Source organism: Lontra canadensis, unplaced genomic scaffold, assembly GCF_010015895.1.
Source record: "Lontra canadensis isolate GAN:19392208 unplaced genomic scaffold, GSC_riverotter_1.0 scaffold24, whole genome shotgun sequence".
In the NCBI taxonomy this organism is placed as follows: Eukaryota; Metazoa; Chordata; class Mammalia; order Carnivora; family Mustelidae; genus Lontra; species Lontra canadensis.
In genome coordinates, this window is record NW_022631018.1 from 6172738 (window position 1) to 6192090 (window position 19353).

The 19353-nt window shown below is 49.1% G+C and overlaps 1 protein-coding gene across 6 annotated transcripts in view; it reads right to left on the reverse strand.

Moving 5' to 3' along the window:
- Window positions 1-19353, reverse strand: part of CACNA1E (calcium voltage-gated channel subunit alpha1 E) — a 486165-nt gene that overhangs the window by 11360 nt on the left and 455452 nt on the right. For 4 of the 6 annotated variants that reach the window (XM_032862709.1, XM_032862704.1, XM_032862706.1 and 1 more), the window contains 8 exons: window positions 16250-16341; window positions 15510-15675; window positions 10841-10968; window positions 5629-5725; window positions 3458-3563; window positions 2500-2607; window positions 1824-1924; window positions 1431-1537 (listed from right to left, as the gene is read on the reverse strand). In XM_032862709.1, the coding sequence (XP_032718600.1) occupies window positions 1431-1537; window positions 1824-1924; window positions 2500-2607; window positions 3458-3563; window positions 5629-5725; window positions 10841-10968; window positions 15510-15675; window positions 16250-16341 (905 nt within the window). Of the gene's footprint in view, window positions 1-1430; window positions 1538-1823; window positions 1925-2499; window positions 2608-3457; window positions 3564-5628; window positions 5726-7592; window positions 7690-10840; window positions 10969-15509; window positions 15676-16249; window positions 16342-19353 lie in introns of all 6 variants that reach the window. The other 2 variants (XM_032862708.1, XM_032862707.1) reach the window with 1 other exon arrangement.

Here is a 19353-nt window from a genome sequence, read left to right on the forward strand (position 1 = left end):
CTTTCAGTTTCCTGAGGCTTCCCCCCACCCTTTTCCCTCTCTTGAAGACTATGCCTTTGAGTCTCACTTAAATGTTATTTGCACAGGGAGGCCTCCCTACACCCCAGAACCGCTGTGTTGCTTCCTTTCCGTGGTATCACACGAGGCTACCCTTTCTGCATTGTAACCTTCCTCCTGTGTGTAATTTCTTTTTCAAGATTTGTCTCCATGGGGGCCTTGATCATGTTGACAGCTAACTCCCCAGTGCCCGAGACAGCTCTTCTGTCATAAGGGAATGTAATAAATATTGGTCAAATCAAGAAGTAAATGAATCAATTAACACAGGGAGGAGTTGGACTGATGCTTTGATAGGAGATAATATGTCAAATTGTTGGGGTGGAAGAGATCCAGGTGGAGGGGTGTCCTCTCTTTCTAAACCAAGGCCCTTGGAAAACACTGTACTTCCCCTGAGAAGTTTCCACTGCTCCAGCCATGCCCCCTTCCTGCACAGACCCCACACACACATCTCCTGGTTTTCTACAGACAGGAGAATCCATACCTTGCTACTTTATCACATCAGATAATCTGTAAAAATGAACAATAGCCTTGGTCATTATGTTGGTCCTTTGCTTCTCTTGCAAATGTGCTGGATTGCGACCTCTGAAATGAATGCTTTTCAAAAACAGGTGTCCAGCATCACAGGCTGAAAGGAATTCATGGTGTGAGAAACTCCAAATGGCATTCTGACAGAGGTCTCATCCCCAAGCCCTGATTTCATTCCCCTGAGAACTACTGAGGTTATTTAGTGATTATTGGTTCCATGGGGATGAGGATTGGGTTAAACCCAACCACAAAAACTCCCTCGCCTGGGGTAGAGAGATTTCTGCCCTTTGGGTACTTGGACAAGCTTGCTGATGTACAGAAGGTTTAGGTTACAATGAGGTATGGCTGCTATAGGAATCATGTATGACCAGTCACCAAGGAGGGGACTAAGGTTTGCAACTCAGAAGAGTTGGAAAATTCCTTACCTGAGGTATTTTTGTTTTGTTTTGTTTTGCCTGCTCTAGGGTTCCTTTTCTTCATTAGAGATAACAGCGCAGTGGGAATATTCTGGAGTTAGGAAGAACAAACAACTTCCAGTTCAGCTTCCCACTAGCCGCATGGATGTGGGGAACTTACTTAGTCCCCAATTTATCTGTAGAGTGAATGCACTAACGCAAGCCCTTCTTCTTTTGTCCATTCACAGTGCTCTCCCTTGAGCTGGCCCCAGAACTGAACATGCTATTACCCCTGCTCAATAGCCATTTTAAAATAAAAAATACGGTTTTCTCATGCTCAGAGAAAGGATCACTTGGCTCAGACTATTATTTCCTGGGCATTTCTGGGCCTGCACCATGGTGCTGGTGACCAGAAGCAGGAAGGACAGCTGGGGAGCCCTTGGTTATACTCACAGGCCTGAAACAGGGTCTTGCTGGAGATAGGGCAGGGCTTTGGCATTAGCAATGATCTCCTGAGGCAGAGATGAGGGCTCCATGCGCTGGAACATGGGTGCATTTTTCTGTGTTAAAAGCAAGGAGGAGGAAAAAGGACTCATGTGATGATGGGGTCTACCAGCAGGGGTTGGGGATCCTATTTACTTGGGTAAGACAGGATCATGCCTGATCCTCTGATCTCCTGGGTTTCTAATCCCCAGCACTAGAAAGTTCCTGGACCCCACACCCTAGCCTCTGCTTCTGAGCACTTGTAGGGCACTGTGCCCCAGGGAGGTGCAGGCTTGGCCCTAGAGGGGCCCTCTAGTAACTCTTCCTGGTCCCCCCACTGCGGCCGCTGTCAGTGACCCTCACCTGCTCTTCCAGCTGCTGCCTCTGCTTCTTCACCTTACTCTGCTTGTAGTAGTCCATGATCATCATCGCGGCATAGATTTTGCCCACAGTCAGGTCTGAGGCTAGAACCACAAAGGTGGCATGGAAGGGAACAGGGAGAAGACAGGTGGCAGAGAGTGAGGACCACTCGCAAGCTTCCCCGCTCTCTGCAGCTGGTTTGCTCCCTCCGCCACCCATCTATAGTCCACATTCCTGGAGAGCGCCACGTGTGCCCGACCCTGGGGATACAGAGTGACGAGGTCCTAGACCTGCCCTCGGGGAACTTCCACTGCCACTGAGGATAAGGATATTGATGAGAAAGAGTAAGATAAGAGTAAAGTGTCACCTCCACTGGTCTAGATTCCCATCTCTAAGTCATAGCACCCTCATTCCCAACTACGTGAAGGTTTGCTGAGCCCTATCGTGTACCAGGAGAGAGCTCTGTGCCCAAGAAGTTTCACCCACAACTACAGTGACCTGTACTGAAAAAATGTTTTCAGTGCATGCAAAAGGGATTAAGAAGTGGGGGATCTGGGATTCCTAAGGATAAAAGAGCACCCTTTCCTTATCTCTTTGGTCACTTCCTGTTCCCCCAAAAGACATGACTGTGGCATGCTGAGCCCACAGAGACAATGCAACCCAGGAGGAGACCCCGCACCTTTGGGCATGGGCACAAGCAGATCTAGCATCTTCTGGGACAGGTGGGGCCAGATGGCCAGGGTCTCCTTTTGCAGCTCCGAGTCTAGCTGCTGTCTGTCTGCACCACCTAGAAGATAAATTTTAATAAATAGGACAGACACGCAAATACCAAGGACTGAGGGAGTAGGTTGCGGCGGGAGCTGAATCAGCATGGCCCCTCATATTGTCACTGGAAGTCCTGTCACTGAGTGACTGTGGATCTTGTAATACCAGGTCTTTCTGCTGAAGAAGCAGAACACAATTTGGCTCTCCTTTTTAGTGACTCAGGGATATCCTGCCACAGAGATCTGAGGCCCCGAGACCAAGAGCAGCTTCCTCATTCATTTGAAACACCTCCCAAGTGCTTAATACATCAGAGGAAAAAATGAAAAGAGCCATAAAGAGACTCCCCTGCCTCATGAGATGTACATCAATTCTTCCAGTGACTCTGACTCCCTGGTCTGAGTGACCTGAGTTTTGGATCAGGCGAGAGCAGGAAGGCTGGAGGGCCATCTGGAAGTAGTAAGCCTGTTCTCTCTCCTCAGTCACTGCATGAGACATGGAGAGGAGCAAAGTGCTGTTCTCTACAACTCCAGCTGCGAACCTTCCGGGGCATCAGAGAGACCAATAAGGAAGAAAGGACAGAATCAAAACTCTTATGCTCAATAAGCAAAGACTTCTAAAATGCCTACTATGTGCCAGACCCAGAAGACTGTAGGCTGGTAAAGCTGAAAGGAGCCTTAGAGATGATCAAACTATTCATTTTTCCAGGAAGAGATGACAAACATTATAGTCACCGAGTCAGAGGTGAAACTGGGACCCTGTAGAGCGGATTTCCACATCATGGCGTTGTCAGGTGGATCCGAGTTCGAACATCTCCATCTTGTGCCCCCCTTGGGTGAGTTATTCCAGAGTCCCGTTTTCAATCCCTGGCTCACCTTTGGCGATCTTAATGTCCAGAGCTGTCCGGATCAGAGCCATCAGGGTGGAGGTGAAGTGGACCGTCATGTCCTCAGCCACTGGCATATTCATCAGGACCAATCTCTGTGCGAAAGAGAGGAAACAAAACAGCAGGAAGAAAAAAAAAATACCAAAAGAAACCTTGGTGAGCAGTGAAGAAAAGTCAGGGGTCAGATGCAGAGACAAAAAAGAAGGGCAAGGATTCCCTATCCCTGATCCCACCTCCTCTCCCTGCTTCTCACCTCAGGCTCATTCACTACTACGTAGTTAAGTTATTTTTTTTCCTAGGAATATCACCAAATTCCAAAAAGTCATTCTTCAGGACTCCTCTACGGTCCTAAGAATGTCTTTAATAGGGACGGAAAGTGATTTCTAAGAGAAGTGGCTCGGAGAAAAGAGTCAGCTCTAGGAGGTGACTCCATTCCCTGATTCGAGGCTGCCGTTTCCCTTTGTCCCACAGACACCCCCAAAATTCACATGGAAAGATAGTGACGGGGGAGATTTCGCTCTGCTTATCTGACTTGAAAGATGCATCCTGATGCCCCCTTTTTGAGTCTTTAAAAGGTGAAATTTGCCAGCACATGATTAAACATGCATAAGTCCAACTTATCCAAAGGATGAGGTGGAACAGGATAGAGAGGGAGGAGAGTGCAAACAGGGTCTAGGGGAAGAAGGCTGGGGAGTGCAGAGGAGAGAGAATGAGAGAAGGGTGACCAAGGCAGGAGCAGAGTGGGCAGGCCTTGTTCCCCTCACCCAAAGGAAGGGATCAAATTGAAATGGCCAAATCCACTTTCCAGGGAGTATCTTGCTTTTGGAATCCTTTGACTTTTTCCTCCAGGCCCCACACCCCCTCTCCCACCAAGCTTCATCCCAGAAATTCAAAGAACTCAATACCACATCCCACCACCTGGTCCTTTTGGATGTGGCCATCATGAGCAAAAAGGATGCCAGCCTGTGAGCTGTGCATGAAGAGCCATGTCCTGGACCCTAAAGGGTCCTGTTCCAAGGAGATGCTCTCTGGAGCCGTACAACTTGGAGGTAGAAGCAGCAGAAGGTCCTCTGGCAGAACCACCAGCCTAGCAGGGAGGGATGTGTCTCTTCCCAAGGCAGGATCTTTAATGCTCCATTGGAACATCTCGCCTAATGTGATTCCACAGACACGGTGTCTTAGAGTGTAAAGTCAGTTTCTTGTTTGTATCTGAGTGCCATCTCTCTCCCACTTCCTTAAGCTTCTAGACAAGTGGCAACACTGCTGGGGTGCATTCCTAGATGAAGGAGCTCCAGAGTGCTACGTCAGTCTAAACACCATACAGTAACTATTACTAACAGGTGCAGAAGAAAAGCAGACCCCCAAAGCTCTGAGTACCCTGACAGCAGGTGACTTCCCATATACAATGCTGCTCTGAGCGAGCTATGGGGAATCCTCCCGTGACTCCGGGGCCAGGCACCATCATCAGTCATGCCAAGAATGCAAGTCTAATGTTGAGGGCAACTTGTGCACATTGTCACCTTTTCCCTTGTACTGACAAGAGAGCCCAGCAGCTGGGCCTATAGGGGAAGGGAGCTGGATCCTTCCGTGTGTATCACGGAGCTATGTTCTCCCCTTTTTCTGATACCTAGAAGGAACCATGCCACGGTTCCTTCCTATGTCAAAGAAGAAGAAATTTGTTAAGAGTTTACCCCTCTCCTAAAAAATTCTTGAACCACGTTTAGACAAATTTCTGTATTTATTTTCTTAACTTATCTAATTGAAGATTTTGTTTTATAGGCTCTGATAGGAGTTTTGCTATAGGCTTCCTTCTTGCCCATATATGCTATTTGCCAGCCACCACTCAGCCTCCTCTGAGGGAACACGCTACTTAACACTTCCTTCCTGGTAATCTGCTCACGAGAAGCCACACGCTTGGAGAAACGCAGACTCACCCATACCACGGCCCAAGGTGCAGAGTCTTGCCAACCATGCTTTGTAGTGTTCTAGGACTCTGTACTTCCAGGAACCTTCCTTGCCCTTCCGTCTCATCTTTCCTTTTCCCCTCGGTTCCCTCCTCCACCTCCCCAGCCCGGCTTCCTCCCCACGTTCCGGCCTCCCCACAGCTGGGCCCCATTTCCTATTGGTCTCTAGCCCAGAACAAAGGAAGGGGTGGTCTACCTTATATGCCACTTTGGAGGGACATCTCTTGCCGAGGCCTAGCGGTGGTGACATGAGAGTCAGCATTTCATACATCTCAGTGTAATGGATGCGGCCACTGCTCATGGAGGGGTGGGAAGTGGGGGTGGGGGTTGGCGGGGCAGGAAGGGTGACAGGGAAAGGAACAGGAAGTGGGGAGAAGGATGCAGACGGGGAGGAGAGGAGAACAGGCATTCCCAGAGAGCCAAAACAAAACAAACAAAATAATACAGAAAACAGGAGAAGAGAAACAAAACAAAATGGACAAACAGAAAAAGAACAGGAAACCTGTTAATCAAGGCAAATCATACGTGTGACTCTGTCCTGGTGCGGATTTATATCTCGCCCCACACAGACCCGGGAACGTTGGTGGCAACCTTTTGGTCCCTCTGGCTCTGTTTTTCTCCTCCTGGATGACCAGGACCCTACTTGGCTGTTCACGCTACCCATCCCCCATTCAACACAAGCCTGTGTGCAATTCCCAGGGCTGTGTGCGAGCGGTATAAAACGGATAGACGGTGCTCCAGCCACGGGTTAGGACTCCTGGCCCCAGTGGCGATGGGGCCCCCGACCTGGGAGCCAGGCCCTTCTCCTCCCCTCGACCCACAGGTGGAACATCGTGTATCCCTCTCTGCGGTGTGTGTGCGCGGGAGGTGGCAACTTGCACTGGAAGTGGTGGGCTGCCTTTTCACATCAGCCCCGTTGCTTCCACCTGGCTTTGCGGGGGAGAGCGCTCCCTCCTCCCAGCACGCCCCGGGCCGATGGCATGCTGGGGACAGGAGAAACCAAACCAGGAGGAGAAAGAGCATCTTGCATGCCATGCCGCCCTCCCGGCTCTCCCCACATGCGGCTGCAGGTTTCACTGGGGTGCGGTTTAAAGAGTCTCAGCGGAGGAAGCTGTTTGGCCTGCTGGGGACGGGAGTCAGTGTGTCGCCACCCCCAAGCCAGCTCCTTCCCGTTGCCCTCGCTGGCCTCGTCCTGGCCCTACGTCTTCCGCCAGCTGTGGGACCGTGCTATGCCCAGAGAGCACCCCCTTCCTGCCAGCAGCCTTCCTTCTCTAGTGGCCTTGGCCTTGGACGGCGGCCTGGCTGAGCCACTCCTGTTCAAGTTCCCTGGGGCAGGCAGACTTGCAGAGGGGGTCCCGCGTGCTCCTGAACAACGTCCTTGGTCTCACAAGCAAGCAGTGATGTGGCAGTTAGGACAGGCCCCTTGGTCCCCTCAGCAATCCGTGGAGGACGCTAAGGCAAGGCATCCGCTCAGGAGCCCTCCGTCACCTACAGACACCTTCCCAGACCCCCTGAGCTGCCGCGTTCTTCCACACGCCACCGAGGCGCCCCTCTCTTACCACTCCCCTTCAGCTCTCATTCCTCATGGTTTCTCACTCCTCCTTTCTACCCTCGAGCTCTTACGACCCTTTCTGGCCAAACTATCCAGGAGCTGGAGGGCACGCGGAGGGAGGGATGACTAGGACCACGCCCGGCTAATTTCCACAGGGGAGGACGACGCTACTTTTACCAAAAGGAGGCTCTCTGTTCTCCAGCGAAGGGAAACCAGTGAAGATGTCTGCATTCTCTGGAGGACGGAGAGGTCCCTCTGCGGACATCTCCAGATTAAGGTGGAGTGGGGAGAGAGACAGAGTGTGAGAGTGTGTGTGTGTGTGTGTGGTTGTGTGTGCATACACACGTGACTGAGTGTGTGCATGTGTTGAACAGTGAGAGAGGTCAAATCAGCCTTCTGTATGAAGTCCTTCTACCTCCCCCCACCCCACAATGTGTCCTTCTTCCTTGTGTAACAGCTGCTGGTTCTGGGAGGGTTTGGACCTCTTTAAACTCAAAGGAAAGCAACATGAAGGTTCCCTCATGTGGCGCAGTGGGGGTGGAGCAGACGGAGAGAAGGGTTCGCGGTGCACCCCACCGCCGGTCACGGCTGGGGACTGGGAGGCAAACCTTGCAAGCCACCCTGTAGGGGCAGTTCTCTCCCAGGCCCAGAGGCGGCGAGATCACCCGCACTAATTTGTACATATCCTTATACGGGATCCTGCCGCTGCAAAGGAAGCACAGGCGGGTTAATAGAGGACACTCAGCAAAGGGCGGGAAAGACATGACAGTTTAGCCATGACGCTGATGGCTGGAAGAGGAAGAACAGCTGTTTTTTTTTTCTTTCCTGGGACCCGGCATGAGCCAGACCAGGATAGACTGAGAACAGTAAGCATCAGAGAACCATCATCTTGCTGAACTGCACTGCCCCTGATTTTCTAAGGAAATCAGAGCCCATCCAGTGCCCAAAGGGTTTGCCAAATGGCCAAGAGCCCCTCCGAGACACCTATCTGGCCCATGCTTAGCCAGATGCAGGAAACGGACAGTGGCTCGAGCCAGGCCTTGAAGAACACAGCTTGATGGTTCACAAAGGCCACTGACAGCTGTCAAGAGCAGATGCCAGGCTGCCAGGAAGTGGACTCCCCAACTGTGTGCTTTTCACAGACATTGATTACAGTTGGTTACTCAGACCCGCTTGTCAGGGGCAGTGGGAAGTCGGCATCTCTCTGCAGACGGAGAGAGACAAATTCCCCATTAGGCTAATTAGCAGGGAGCACAGTGAGCACAAGGGAATTTGCAAAGGGCTTTGCTTCACGTGGTGGCAGATTATTCCCGAGTTCAGCCGGGGCAAGCTCTGCTCTCCTCAGTGGGCGCCTGCCTGGATCTGTGCTCAGAGAGCAGCCTGGGAGGGGGCCGTGGACATCCTCCCTCCTGCTCTACTCCTGCCAGCCAGCCCACAAGCAGGCAGTCTGGCTGGATCCAGCCAGAATTCCAGGAACAACAGGACCTGTCTTACCACCCTTCAATCAAGGGTCTGCTAGGGAGTCCTGGCTTTGTGCAGGAAGGACAGAATCAACAGTGGATTCATTTTCAGTGGCTTAATCATCCGCTCTGACAGACACAAGACAAGGAAGCTACCTCCTGGGATGGAACATGGTTTCTACCTGAAACTACGAACCCACATGTCTACCTCTGAGCATCCCGTCCTTGCCAGCAGCCATGGGAGGCTCTGTCCCAGCTTTACTCTTTCTAGTCTTTTCTTGATGTTGCTGTTCATTCCTCCTCTTTCTTAATAGCAGCTCATCGGTACTTCAAGTCTCTTGATCCTTGAGACGAAGTTCAGTTAACCATTCGCTTTGTTTCTTGAGACTGGGACGTGGGTGGGTTTATCCTGCCTATAAGCTGGTTTTCCTTGCGTCCTCAGTTGGCCAAGACATTGGCTCACGTTAGCTCTGTTAGTTCTCCCCCCGCCCACCCCCAAACTCAAGGAGATGGCCAGTGAACCAACCAGCCTGTTATGCTATGAATTTCAAAGCAGAAGGGGTTCGCCTTTCTATTTTTGCTCTCTCATAGCTCTTAGATCTAAGTCTCATGATTTTTTTTTTTTTTTTTTTTGGTTCTCTTGGAATTCTTTCTTCCCAGCAGCTGGAATGAGTGGGGGAGGAGTATGTTTAGTTCACAAGGCTTTTGGGTCCCAAGATAACATGAAATCACAGGAAACCGGGATTTCTGAGAGCCAAGGACACCTCAGTGAGGCTAGGTGAGCAATGAACTCTTCGACTAGCAGTTTTCCTCTCTCAGGAATGAAGACGTTCCTTCTCAGGCTCCCCATCTCATGGCCATCCACACTTTTCAAACCAATGTTCCATAATTTCTGGTTGCTTTCCCATATGGTTATTATCAGTTGTTACAAACATGATCTAACATAATCCACAAGGCCACTCTTCGAGGTAGGTGGGGCATCATCATCACCATTTTACAGACGAGGAGGCTTAGTGTAGTTACGTGACTTGTCCAAGGTCACAGGGCCAGTTCCATGCAGGCCCCGCCTACATTGCCTCTAACATACCACCCATGGCTTTCTGAGCAGCCTATCTACCAGAAAGTAGACCCAGCAAGTAAACACCATTGCTCAGCCATTGTAATAGGAATGGATTTGGAGAACTCTGTGCCCTAAGTCACTAATAATTACTGAGGGGAAGAGAAATTCTGATTCACTCTTCCAACTTGACCCAAGTTCAAGAGCCTTGCAGGAGGGTAGATTTTAGGAAGAGTCTCAGATTATGAAGGGGTTCCAGGTGGAAGCAACGTGGGCCGTTCCTGTGAAGGATGGCCTTTCCTGTAGTATTTTTAGAAGTGAACCAGAATGGGTAGATTGGTGAGATAAGATCCTAAAGCTAAAATGACACAGGACAGAAAACTTCCTGTGGAGTAAGTGCTACCAGAGCAGTCACCCTGTCCTCAGCTTGAGGGGTCAAAATGCTGTCTTTGTGAAATAAAGTAGGGATCAACCATTTTTTTTTTTTCTATAAAGGGTCAGGTAATATTTTTGATTGAGGGTCACACTGTCTTTTTCACAACTACACAACTCAGCCTCATAGTGTGAAAGCTGCCACAGACAATACATGAATGAATGGGTGTGGCTACGTTCTAATAAAGCTTTATTTACAAAAACAGGCAGATGACCAAGTTTATCCCTGAAGCTGTAGCTTGCCAAACCCTACTCAAAAGCTCAGAAGGCATATCACAGGAGAAATACTGGACAGTGAAAGAAATCTGGGGATGTTATTCACGCAAATTCCTGCCATGTAATTCAATTCTGTGCAACAAAAATCCTCAAGTGTTTAAGGGATCAGTTGGAAGAATGACTTGCTCAGTTCTTAACATAATTTCAGAGTCATTTCAAACAGTATCTTTTTAGAGGGATGAGAGAGACAAAATGCTATTGTCACTGACCGCGATGGCCAGATGTTCAAGTGGCCCAGAAAACCATCATCAACACCCACCACCCTCCCTGCTCCGGGGACTCGAAAGAGTCCACTAACCATTGGCAGGGGAAAAAAAGAATAAGGTTACAGGAGGCCCTTCTGGCGACTGAAACCAACGATTCTGAGGTACAGATTGTGTGATGAGATTGGCAAAGAAAAGAAAAGCCTGTCACAGAAGGAATGGGAGGGGGAAGGAAGATAAAGAAGCTATGGTCTTGATGACTGGCCTAATATCAGAGCCAATCTGAGGGCCTGGGCTGTACTACAGGCCATGACTGAGAGGAGTCTCCTCTCCTTCTGTAACAGGCAGGTCCAATTCCAACCCCTTCCTTGGGAATTCCAGAGGCCCTGGATACGGGCCCCACTGGGATGGCCGAGAGGCCTACGCACCATGCAGCTCTGTCATATTCTGCCCAGACGCGGACAAATTCGTCCAAGTGGTGAGGCCCTAAGATGGAGGAGTCCCGAGTCAGGTACTCAAAGTTGTCCATGATGACGGCCACGAACAGGTTGAGCATCTGGAAGGCAAGGGGGAGAAGAGAAGTTAGGGGAAACCTAATGCAGGAAAATAGGCTTCAAGGCAAATCAAGAATTCAGAAGTCTGTGGGGCCAGAGCTCCTAACGAAAGCACTGCTGACCTTGCTGTTTCCATTCTAATTTCCACACACTTCCTTGTGTGAGCCTCGGTACGTCACTCTTCAGGGCCAGTTTCTATTTGCAAAGAACTCCACAAAAAGTCACTTTATTATCTATTCAGTTAATCTAACTGATTTGCAGCAGAGGGGGCCACAACAGCGACAACATTATCAAAGTCAAGGCCTGACACCAACCCTCCCTTCTAGCCTCCCCCGGCCCTGTCCCTTGCTCCACAAAAGGAGCCCTCAAGAGAACCGGTGAGGTATCCTAGAACTCACTGCAGGGCTTCCTGTGCGATGGCCCGCGGCTGTTCACGCCCCTCAGTCCCTGTCCTCTCGCTTATTTGTTCATTTGTTCATTTGAACATTTCTTGTGCACCCACCGTGTTGTAGAGATCCAGGCGTTAAGGATGGGAAATAAGAAAGCTGTTGTCCAGAGATACATGCCTGTGCCTCGCACGTTGCTTAAAACACAGCAAGCCTTCCCTAGGTATTGGTACTCGAATATTCTTAAAGACTTACTTAGTATTTAGCAGAGACTGTGATGTATCAGGAATATACAAATGCTATAAATCTTTTTAGGAGCCATGAAAGAAGCGTATGCAGGTTACACTGGGATCAGAAAGGAGTATGGATGTGAATTTCATGTAATCTCCAGTTCCTGAAATATCATCCATCTTTTGACTTTTTCCATAACCATTTAAGAATGTAAAACCCAGGGTGCCTGGGTGGCTCAGTGGGTTAAAGCCTCTGCCTTCAGCTCAGATCATGATCTCAGGGTCCTGGGATCGAGCCCCGCGTCAGGCTCTCTGCTCTCTCTCTGCCTGCCTCTCTGCCTATTGTGATCTCTCTGTCAAATAAATTAATAAAATATTAAAAAAAAAAGAAAGAAAGAATGTAAAACTCACTGGTATAGCTCAGGGGCCATACAAAAAGTGGTGGCAAACCAGATTCGGCCCTTGGGCTATAGTTTTCCCATTTCTGGTCTAAATTATGAGGAAGCCACAGAACACACCAAAAGCGTTTATAGTAGGGGAGAGACCGAGGTCTGTTTCATCCAGAAAGAATCCTTGGCAGCGGTGCAGAGGGTGTCCAGGAGATCTGTGGGGAGAGCTCTGCAGTGCTCCTGGACCAACCCAGTGGGGACAGTTGAAAATCAAAGGACATGGAGGACATGGAATTGACAGAACTTGAGCACAGTGAGCGCACTCTGCCGTTGCTTCTTGGCTGCCTGGTGCTTGTTTACTGTGTGTCTGGTCTCTTGAGGACCCCACCCTCTGCCTATTCCCAGTCAACATGCTTCAGTGGGGCACCACCTGTGACCCGGGCCTCAGCCATTGAATCCCATTCCCCTGGGCCATAGTGACTGGTGATCCAATCACGGCCAACAAAATGGTATTGGACCTTCTGGGCAATAGACTTGTTTTTCCCTGTCAGTCTTGAATGTGTGAGGACTGGGGTCTAGAACTGCTGCTACCGCCATCTTGGAGCCACAGGTTGGGGTGTTTGAGGAAAGAGCTCTCACGGAGCAGCCTGGAGGAAGAGATCCATACGCAGAGAAAGAAACCTGCTTATGCCTGTGCTGCCCTAGGTTTTTCATTTATATGTGCCTGTAAAATCCCTTTCTGCTTAGGCCAGGGGGAGCTGGGCCTTCCGTCACTCACGAGGGAGAGAGTCCTGCCAGAGACACAACTGGCTGATGAGGTGAGAGAGGAGGTTTCCAGGTAGATAGAGGTGCCAGAGAAGCAGGCAGCCTAAGAGGTAAGGAGAAAGTCGGGTGCCTGGGTGGCTCAGTCGGTTGAGTGTCTGCCTGGCTCAGGTCATGATCCCAGAGGCCCAGGATCAAGTCCTGCATCGGGCTCCCTGCTCAGCAGGGAGTCTGCTTCTCCCTCTGCCCCTCACCCCACTCTCCTGCTTTCTCTCATTCTCTCTCTCTCACTCTCAAATAAATAAAAATCTCTTAAAAAAAAAAAAAAAGATAAGGACAAAGTCTGTAGACAGGACGTGGCTGGAGTAACTCTCCATGAGTCTTTATGGAGAGACTGGCCACCTGCACCCTAACAACCCCTCTCGTCCCTGCCCGCCTGCCTCCATCCTGCTGCCTGGGATATATGTGGGTGCCTGGAGGTCTGGCTCCTGGAGGTGGGGTACAGGGCCCTCAACTCTCTGTGGAGCCACCCTAACACGCCTGTACTGCCTTCCCGCAGACCTCACCGGTGTGTGAGGGAAATAAACGTCTCCTGGTTAAGCCGCTGTTGTCTGGGGAGGTCTGCTCCGGGCCGCTGAACCTCAGCCCAGCATGGGCCGGGCCTTTCTTTCTGTCACTGACATGGGAGCCACAGTGAACATGTTCCGTCACTGCCTGGGTTATGAAGGGGTTTCCATATAGCCACACATGTGTTTTACACTCCTTTCACAGTATTTATTACTAACATGAACAAAATCATTGTTTTACGTTCATATAGTCCTTCAGAGTGGGGTGTGCACACTCAGACCTATTATTTGTTTGACCGCTGCTCTAACCTCGTGAGGCAGACTTAATTACCATCGGCCCTTAGAGGACCCAAGTGCTTCCTTGACATGTCGTGTACTCTCAGCTCCAGGCACATGGCCTGGCACATCATGGTGTACCAGTAAATCTTGCTGGAGCGGCTGGTTTGAGTGAAGAAACTGTGTGACTTGCCCAAGGTCACAAAGTCAATCTCCCGTGGGGCTGAGATTCGAAAGCAGATCAGCTCGGGATGAATATAGCCTCTTTAAAAATAACACGAATGTGAATTATGCAGCACCCTCTATCTCCAAATTCTCAAAGTACCTTTAGAGTCTCTAATGAATTTTCCAGTTATATCTTCGGTTTCTTTTTTAAATATTTATCATTAAACACTTACATCACGGAGGACAAAACCGAAGTGTCCACATGCCCTTCTCGATGGTCCTCTGTGTCACCCGACAACAGCCCCATCAACAAACACCGACACACTTATGGGCCTTCCTCCCTTTGCCTCAGGTTGACAGAGAGACTGAAACCCACTCACAGCTTCACCCCCGTACCTCTAAGATGCTGTTCTGTGTTCTTTTCTTCTTCTCATTGAAAAACCTTTCACACCCACAAGAAGGGAGTGTATTAAAAACACATGTACCCACTCACCATGCACATAATACCCTTATGATCAAGCCATTTTCCTTCCCATTTACAGAAGCTACAACAGGGAAAGTGTCTGACCATGCGAGGACAGCAGCAAAGCCAAGACCACAGCAACGCAGGCCACCTGAGCCTCCAGCTGGCTCGCTGCCTGCTAGGTGGACCCGCCCACTACCCTCAGAAGCCACACCAGAGAGCTTCTCCACACCAGCCAGCTGGACACATGGCAAATCCCTCGTAGTCACCTCAGAGAGGCAGAAATGCCTGGACGGGACCTACTTCATCTGCTGACACACGGCTGTGAGGTTAACTGCTTCTCAGGGGCACCGCTTTAGTTTCAGACTTTTTTTTTTTAGATTTTTATTTATTTATTTGACACAGAGAGAGAGCACAAGTAGGCAGAGGGGCAGTCAGAGGCAGAAGCAGGCTCCCCGCTGAGCAGGGAGCACGACTCCCTGAAGCCCAGGACCTGGGACCATGACCTGAGCCGAAGGCAGACGCTCAACTAACTGAGCCACCCAGGCGCCCCTAGTTTTGGATTCTGTTCAGCCAGCGACATGACCAGTGAAGCGCAGCCAAGGGATGTCAGGGAGGCTACAAACACCAGACTGACCCTTTAATGGATCTGGCAGGACCTCATCTAGGGTTACACAGCATCGAGATTTTGGGAGTCCGGGTGCTGATTCACGGTTTCTCCCAAAGAACAGATTAAGAAGGCACCTAGGGCTTCTCACCATTTTATAAGTGGGCGTGTTCCACATAGGTCACTCAATATTTACTAATGCCCAAAGCGATCCTTTCACGTCTGTCAAGCTGGCCAACTGTCATCAAACATAATGACATAAGTCAAGAGACCGCGTCTGTGACACTGTCTTTAGTCACCACTCTACTTCCATTAATCCTATCACTTCATATTTTCAAGGTACCTTTTCATGACAGTTTGAAAGACTACAAAAGAGCGCTAAGATATGCTTAGCTCTACTTGTAAGATAAAATACCTGAGGTACAGAGAAGAGATATGTACTCTGGGTCACAACAGAGCCAACATGAAACTCAATACTCTACTCCCTAAACTCCATTCCACTCATCTATTCTTTCTCACAGCAATCCTTCCCTAGAGGCAACAAAATCTGCTTGGTGGCAGCCATGGGAAGTCACTCACTGGGGAGTCCACTAGGCATCCTGGCCTTCAAGAGTTCCTTGGGGGATGGGATGAGGTGGGAGAGGGGAGGCGAAGGGACGGCCCGCCGCATCTCGAACCAAGAGTGCAGGGTTTACTCACCAAGAAGGAGCAGAAGAAGATGAAGGAGACAAAGTAAACGTAGGCCAGATCTGTGCCACAGCGCTCATTCTCATTCTGCCCCGAAGGCGCAGTGGTGTCTGGCTCGCAGCCTTTCTCCCCGAGGCACGACAGCATTATCTCCTGCCAGGCCTCGCCTGTGGCACTCCTGAGCCCCAAAGACATTTTGGTTAGTGGTAGCTGGTCTGTGTGTCTCATCTTCTCTTTGGCCCTCCCTCCCGACTCACCCATCCCTTCCTCTTCCCCGCGTGGTTCCTCCGTCTAGTACTCTCCATCTGGAGATGGAACATGCCAAGGAGGTCTCTCTTGGGCTCTGCCATCCCACCCACTACTTCTCTGTTTTTTCAGAAGTGTCTGCTGACAGTGGTTGAGACAGTGGTGGGACTAAGACCCTACACAAACCTGGCCATCCAGGGTTTCAGCCCTTAAATGGAATTCGATCTGGAGGAAACTGTCCTCACCTTCCCGACTCAGAGTCCTGGCACACATGTTCTAAGCCTGCAGTCTACAAATTATCTACTCAGTCAGAGACACTGCGGAGACTTCCTGCTGTCATCGGAGCCGGTTTTTAGAGCCAGTGCCCCTCCCCACCTCTGCCTCTACTGTATGTCTTCATAGGAGCAGAGCAAGCAGAATAAAGAGACAAATAGGAGGAAAAGGCAGACTAAGTCTGCCTCTCTTGACAAGAGAGCTGCTGCTACAACAGCTACGCATCCAGATACCTGAAGAGTAACATGAGGGACCCGAAGAAACTCCGAAAGTTGTTGTGTCGGTTGATGTGACTCTCCTCATCTAATTTTATGTTTCCAAACACCTTGAAAAGAAAACAACAACAACAAACAAAGAGCATTACCGGCTGTGTCATGCGCCCTGCACATGAATATTAGCCGCACCTGCCTCTACTAGGGTTGGCAAACGCATACGCGTGGCCCTTCTCAATGGCCTAATCCTGACGCAGATAGGATTAGACCCAGACAGGCTGGTGGACCCCATGCTCCCGGCCTGCTGTAAAGAAGTAATTATGTTCTCCACTGCAGCAAAGGGGATCCAGGGCCATAGAAGGCAAGATCTTCTGGAAGCCACTCTGCCTGTAAGTAGTTCCTCCCACACCTAATTTGGTCTCTTTATTTCCATGGTACCTGTCACCAGGGTACTCAAGCAGTCTGTCAAAGACATACCCCATCACAGGAGTGCATGGAAGGAACTACCCCTCTCTTCCTGTCTCCGGTAGTAATGATGGAAGCATGCGTCTTTGCAGAAGATGTGATTTACGTCTTGGACAGATACTGCGCTAGAATTTGTAAGCTGTGTGGGTCAGAGAGAGGCATCTCAATCTTCCTTGGATATGTTCCTATCCAGAATGTCAAACTGAGAAGGTCAATACATCTATAATTTAGAGTCCACAAGAACGAAGGCACACAAAGCCAAGTCCTGACCAAGAGGATGAAGGAAGTCAGGACAACCGGATACTTAGAAAAGGAGAAATAAGATGCATTTGTGTAGATCTGGCTCCAGAACGAGTGTATAAATCTACTGTGGGTGTTGAGCTCGGAATGTGGTCATTATGCAAATTCATGTGAACAAAAAAAAAAGAGGGAAAACTCAGAGATATTTGTCCATAGCCAGCGAATGATGTTGAACTCTTAGAGCCTAAATATCTTCGGATGAGAAGGGCGCCCCTCCACGCACACTACCCAGCCCCAGCCATGTTTCAGGTGTCAGGATCTAGTCTCCCAAGTCAATGTTGCCATAACCAAAGGCTTACAGGTCACTTTCCCAGCCAGCCTTTTGAGACTGTTTCCAGCCTATACATAACATGCTTCCGTTTATCTAATATATGCTAAATGGAACACATTCTCTCCCCCCCCCCACTCCCTGAACAGTTTTGAGAATGTGCAATTGAGGAACAATCTCTGCCCCCAGCTATTTTGCTCAAATAACTCCCACTGACACCTGCTTTGGGAATTTGTTCTCAACACTGTTTTTCAAAACCCAAATACTACTTGTCTCTCAGGGAGAATGGAAGTGGCAAGCGAGGCAGCACTGGGGAAAAAGGGAAAGGAGGAAGATAAGAAGGTGCAGGGCCCACAAACAGAAATAGTAGGACTGGAAAAGTCCCCCTTAAATTTAGTTCCCGGCACTCCAGGAGAACACTGTCCTACATCCTTGCCTGTGTTCACATCCTGTCTCTCCTTTTCACCCTCTCGGTCTAACAACCACGATTTACCCCTCATGGATCACATCCACACAACTTACTGTGTGTGTGTGTGTGTGTCTGTGTGTATGTGTGCGCACACGTGTGCGTGTGTTTTCTACCTATGACAATCCTGAAGCCATCATTAATTGTTCTCATTATGATTTTCTCAAACACTTTATCCAGTCATCAACTAGTTGGAGGGCATGCTGGGATTTTGCATGAGGCATGTGTCTAACAGTCAAAGAAACTGAGGCTATTTTAAATCTACTCTAGTTTTCAAGCCAAAAATATATAAATGTATATTTATTGTGAAGGAATTTTTATTTTATTTTTTTTAGCTTTCACTTAGCTCTTGTCCCAAACCAAATTTTTTACACCAAAAGGCTTGAAAGAGAAACAAGGGACACCGAGACCCACCGGAAAACTGAATGGACGTATAAGCTTAACTCTACTTTCACTTGGAATCACAAAACTTAGGCACATAAAAGGACCTGTGAAGATGTCCATCCAACTCCTGACCAAGTCTGCACAGCTGGTCAGCGGAGGAGCTGAGGCTGAAAGCCTCGCCTTCTAATGATCTGTGGCCCCAGGACTCTTTTCCATACCCAGCAAGTTACTCCTTCCTTCTATCTTCAGATCCCTCTGCAAAGCTCTCTCTTCTTCTAAGGTGCATGTGAAAGTTCAGAATAATGGTTCTTCTTTTCATAGATTCATCCTGTTCCTATTTATCTTTCCAATATGGGTCTCCTGCCTTTATGCTTCTGTTTGGATGGATCCCTGTGCTTTGTTATGACTATACCAGATACAACTTCTCTAGTCACAAGCTAGGTGTCAGCAGTGTCCTTGGTGTGGGGTCTCTATCATGGACCAGGAGGAAGACGGCCATCTAAAGGCAAATCACAGTTGGAGAGCCATTTGTGTCCCTGGGTAATGGAAACAGGGCTCTTAGTTTTTGAAAAGAAGTCGAAGGGCAATAAAATATTAGACACTGCAGTTATTGTGAAGACCACAATTTCATGACTGAACAACGCCCACATCCCACTAAAGGGTCAAAGAAATACTTGTATTTGCTTGTTGGTGGGAGGAGAGAACATGTAGTACAGTGAGAATATGGGCTGTGCGGCAGACAGAGCTAAATTTAAATCTCGGCTCTCCCACTTACTGAGGCCTCGAACATGTTATAAGTTACTTAACGATGCTAAGCTTCAATGGAGTCAATGAAACCCACCCATAAACATTTTCACATCGCTCCTGAATACATTAGTCATGTATTGTGTGTGTGCTTGCGGTCAGGGCGGAAGGATGGGGATAAGAGCACACATTGAGGACGGTGTCTGGCATAGTCAGGCATTCAAATAATGGTAAACAGTCTTATCATCATTATCAGCAACATCGAGAACAGTTTAGTACTGGAGATGGTGTTATTCTAGTTTATTATGATTGATGATGAAAAGGAGGTAAGAGCTATTTTAAGCATGGACAAAAATTGATTAAGTTTCTATTTGGCTGTTCAAGAACATTTAAATTCTAGAATCAATTGTTTGAGAATTAGAAGGGCCTTAACAGACATCATCAAGCCGATCAGCAATTTCAGTAGGGATTCCATTGCCCTGACGCTGTCGTGACATC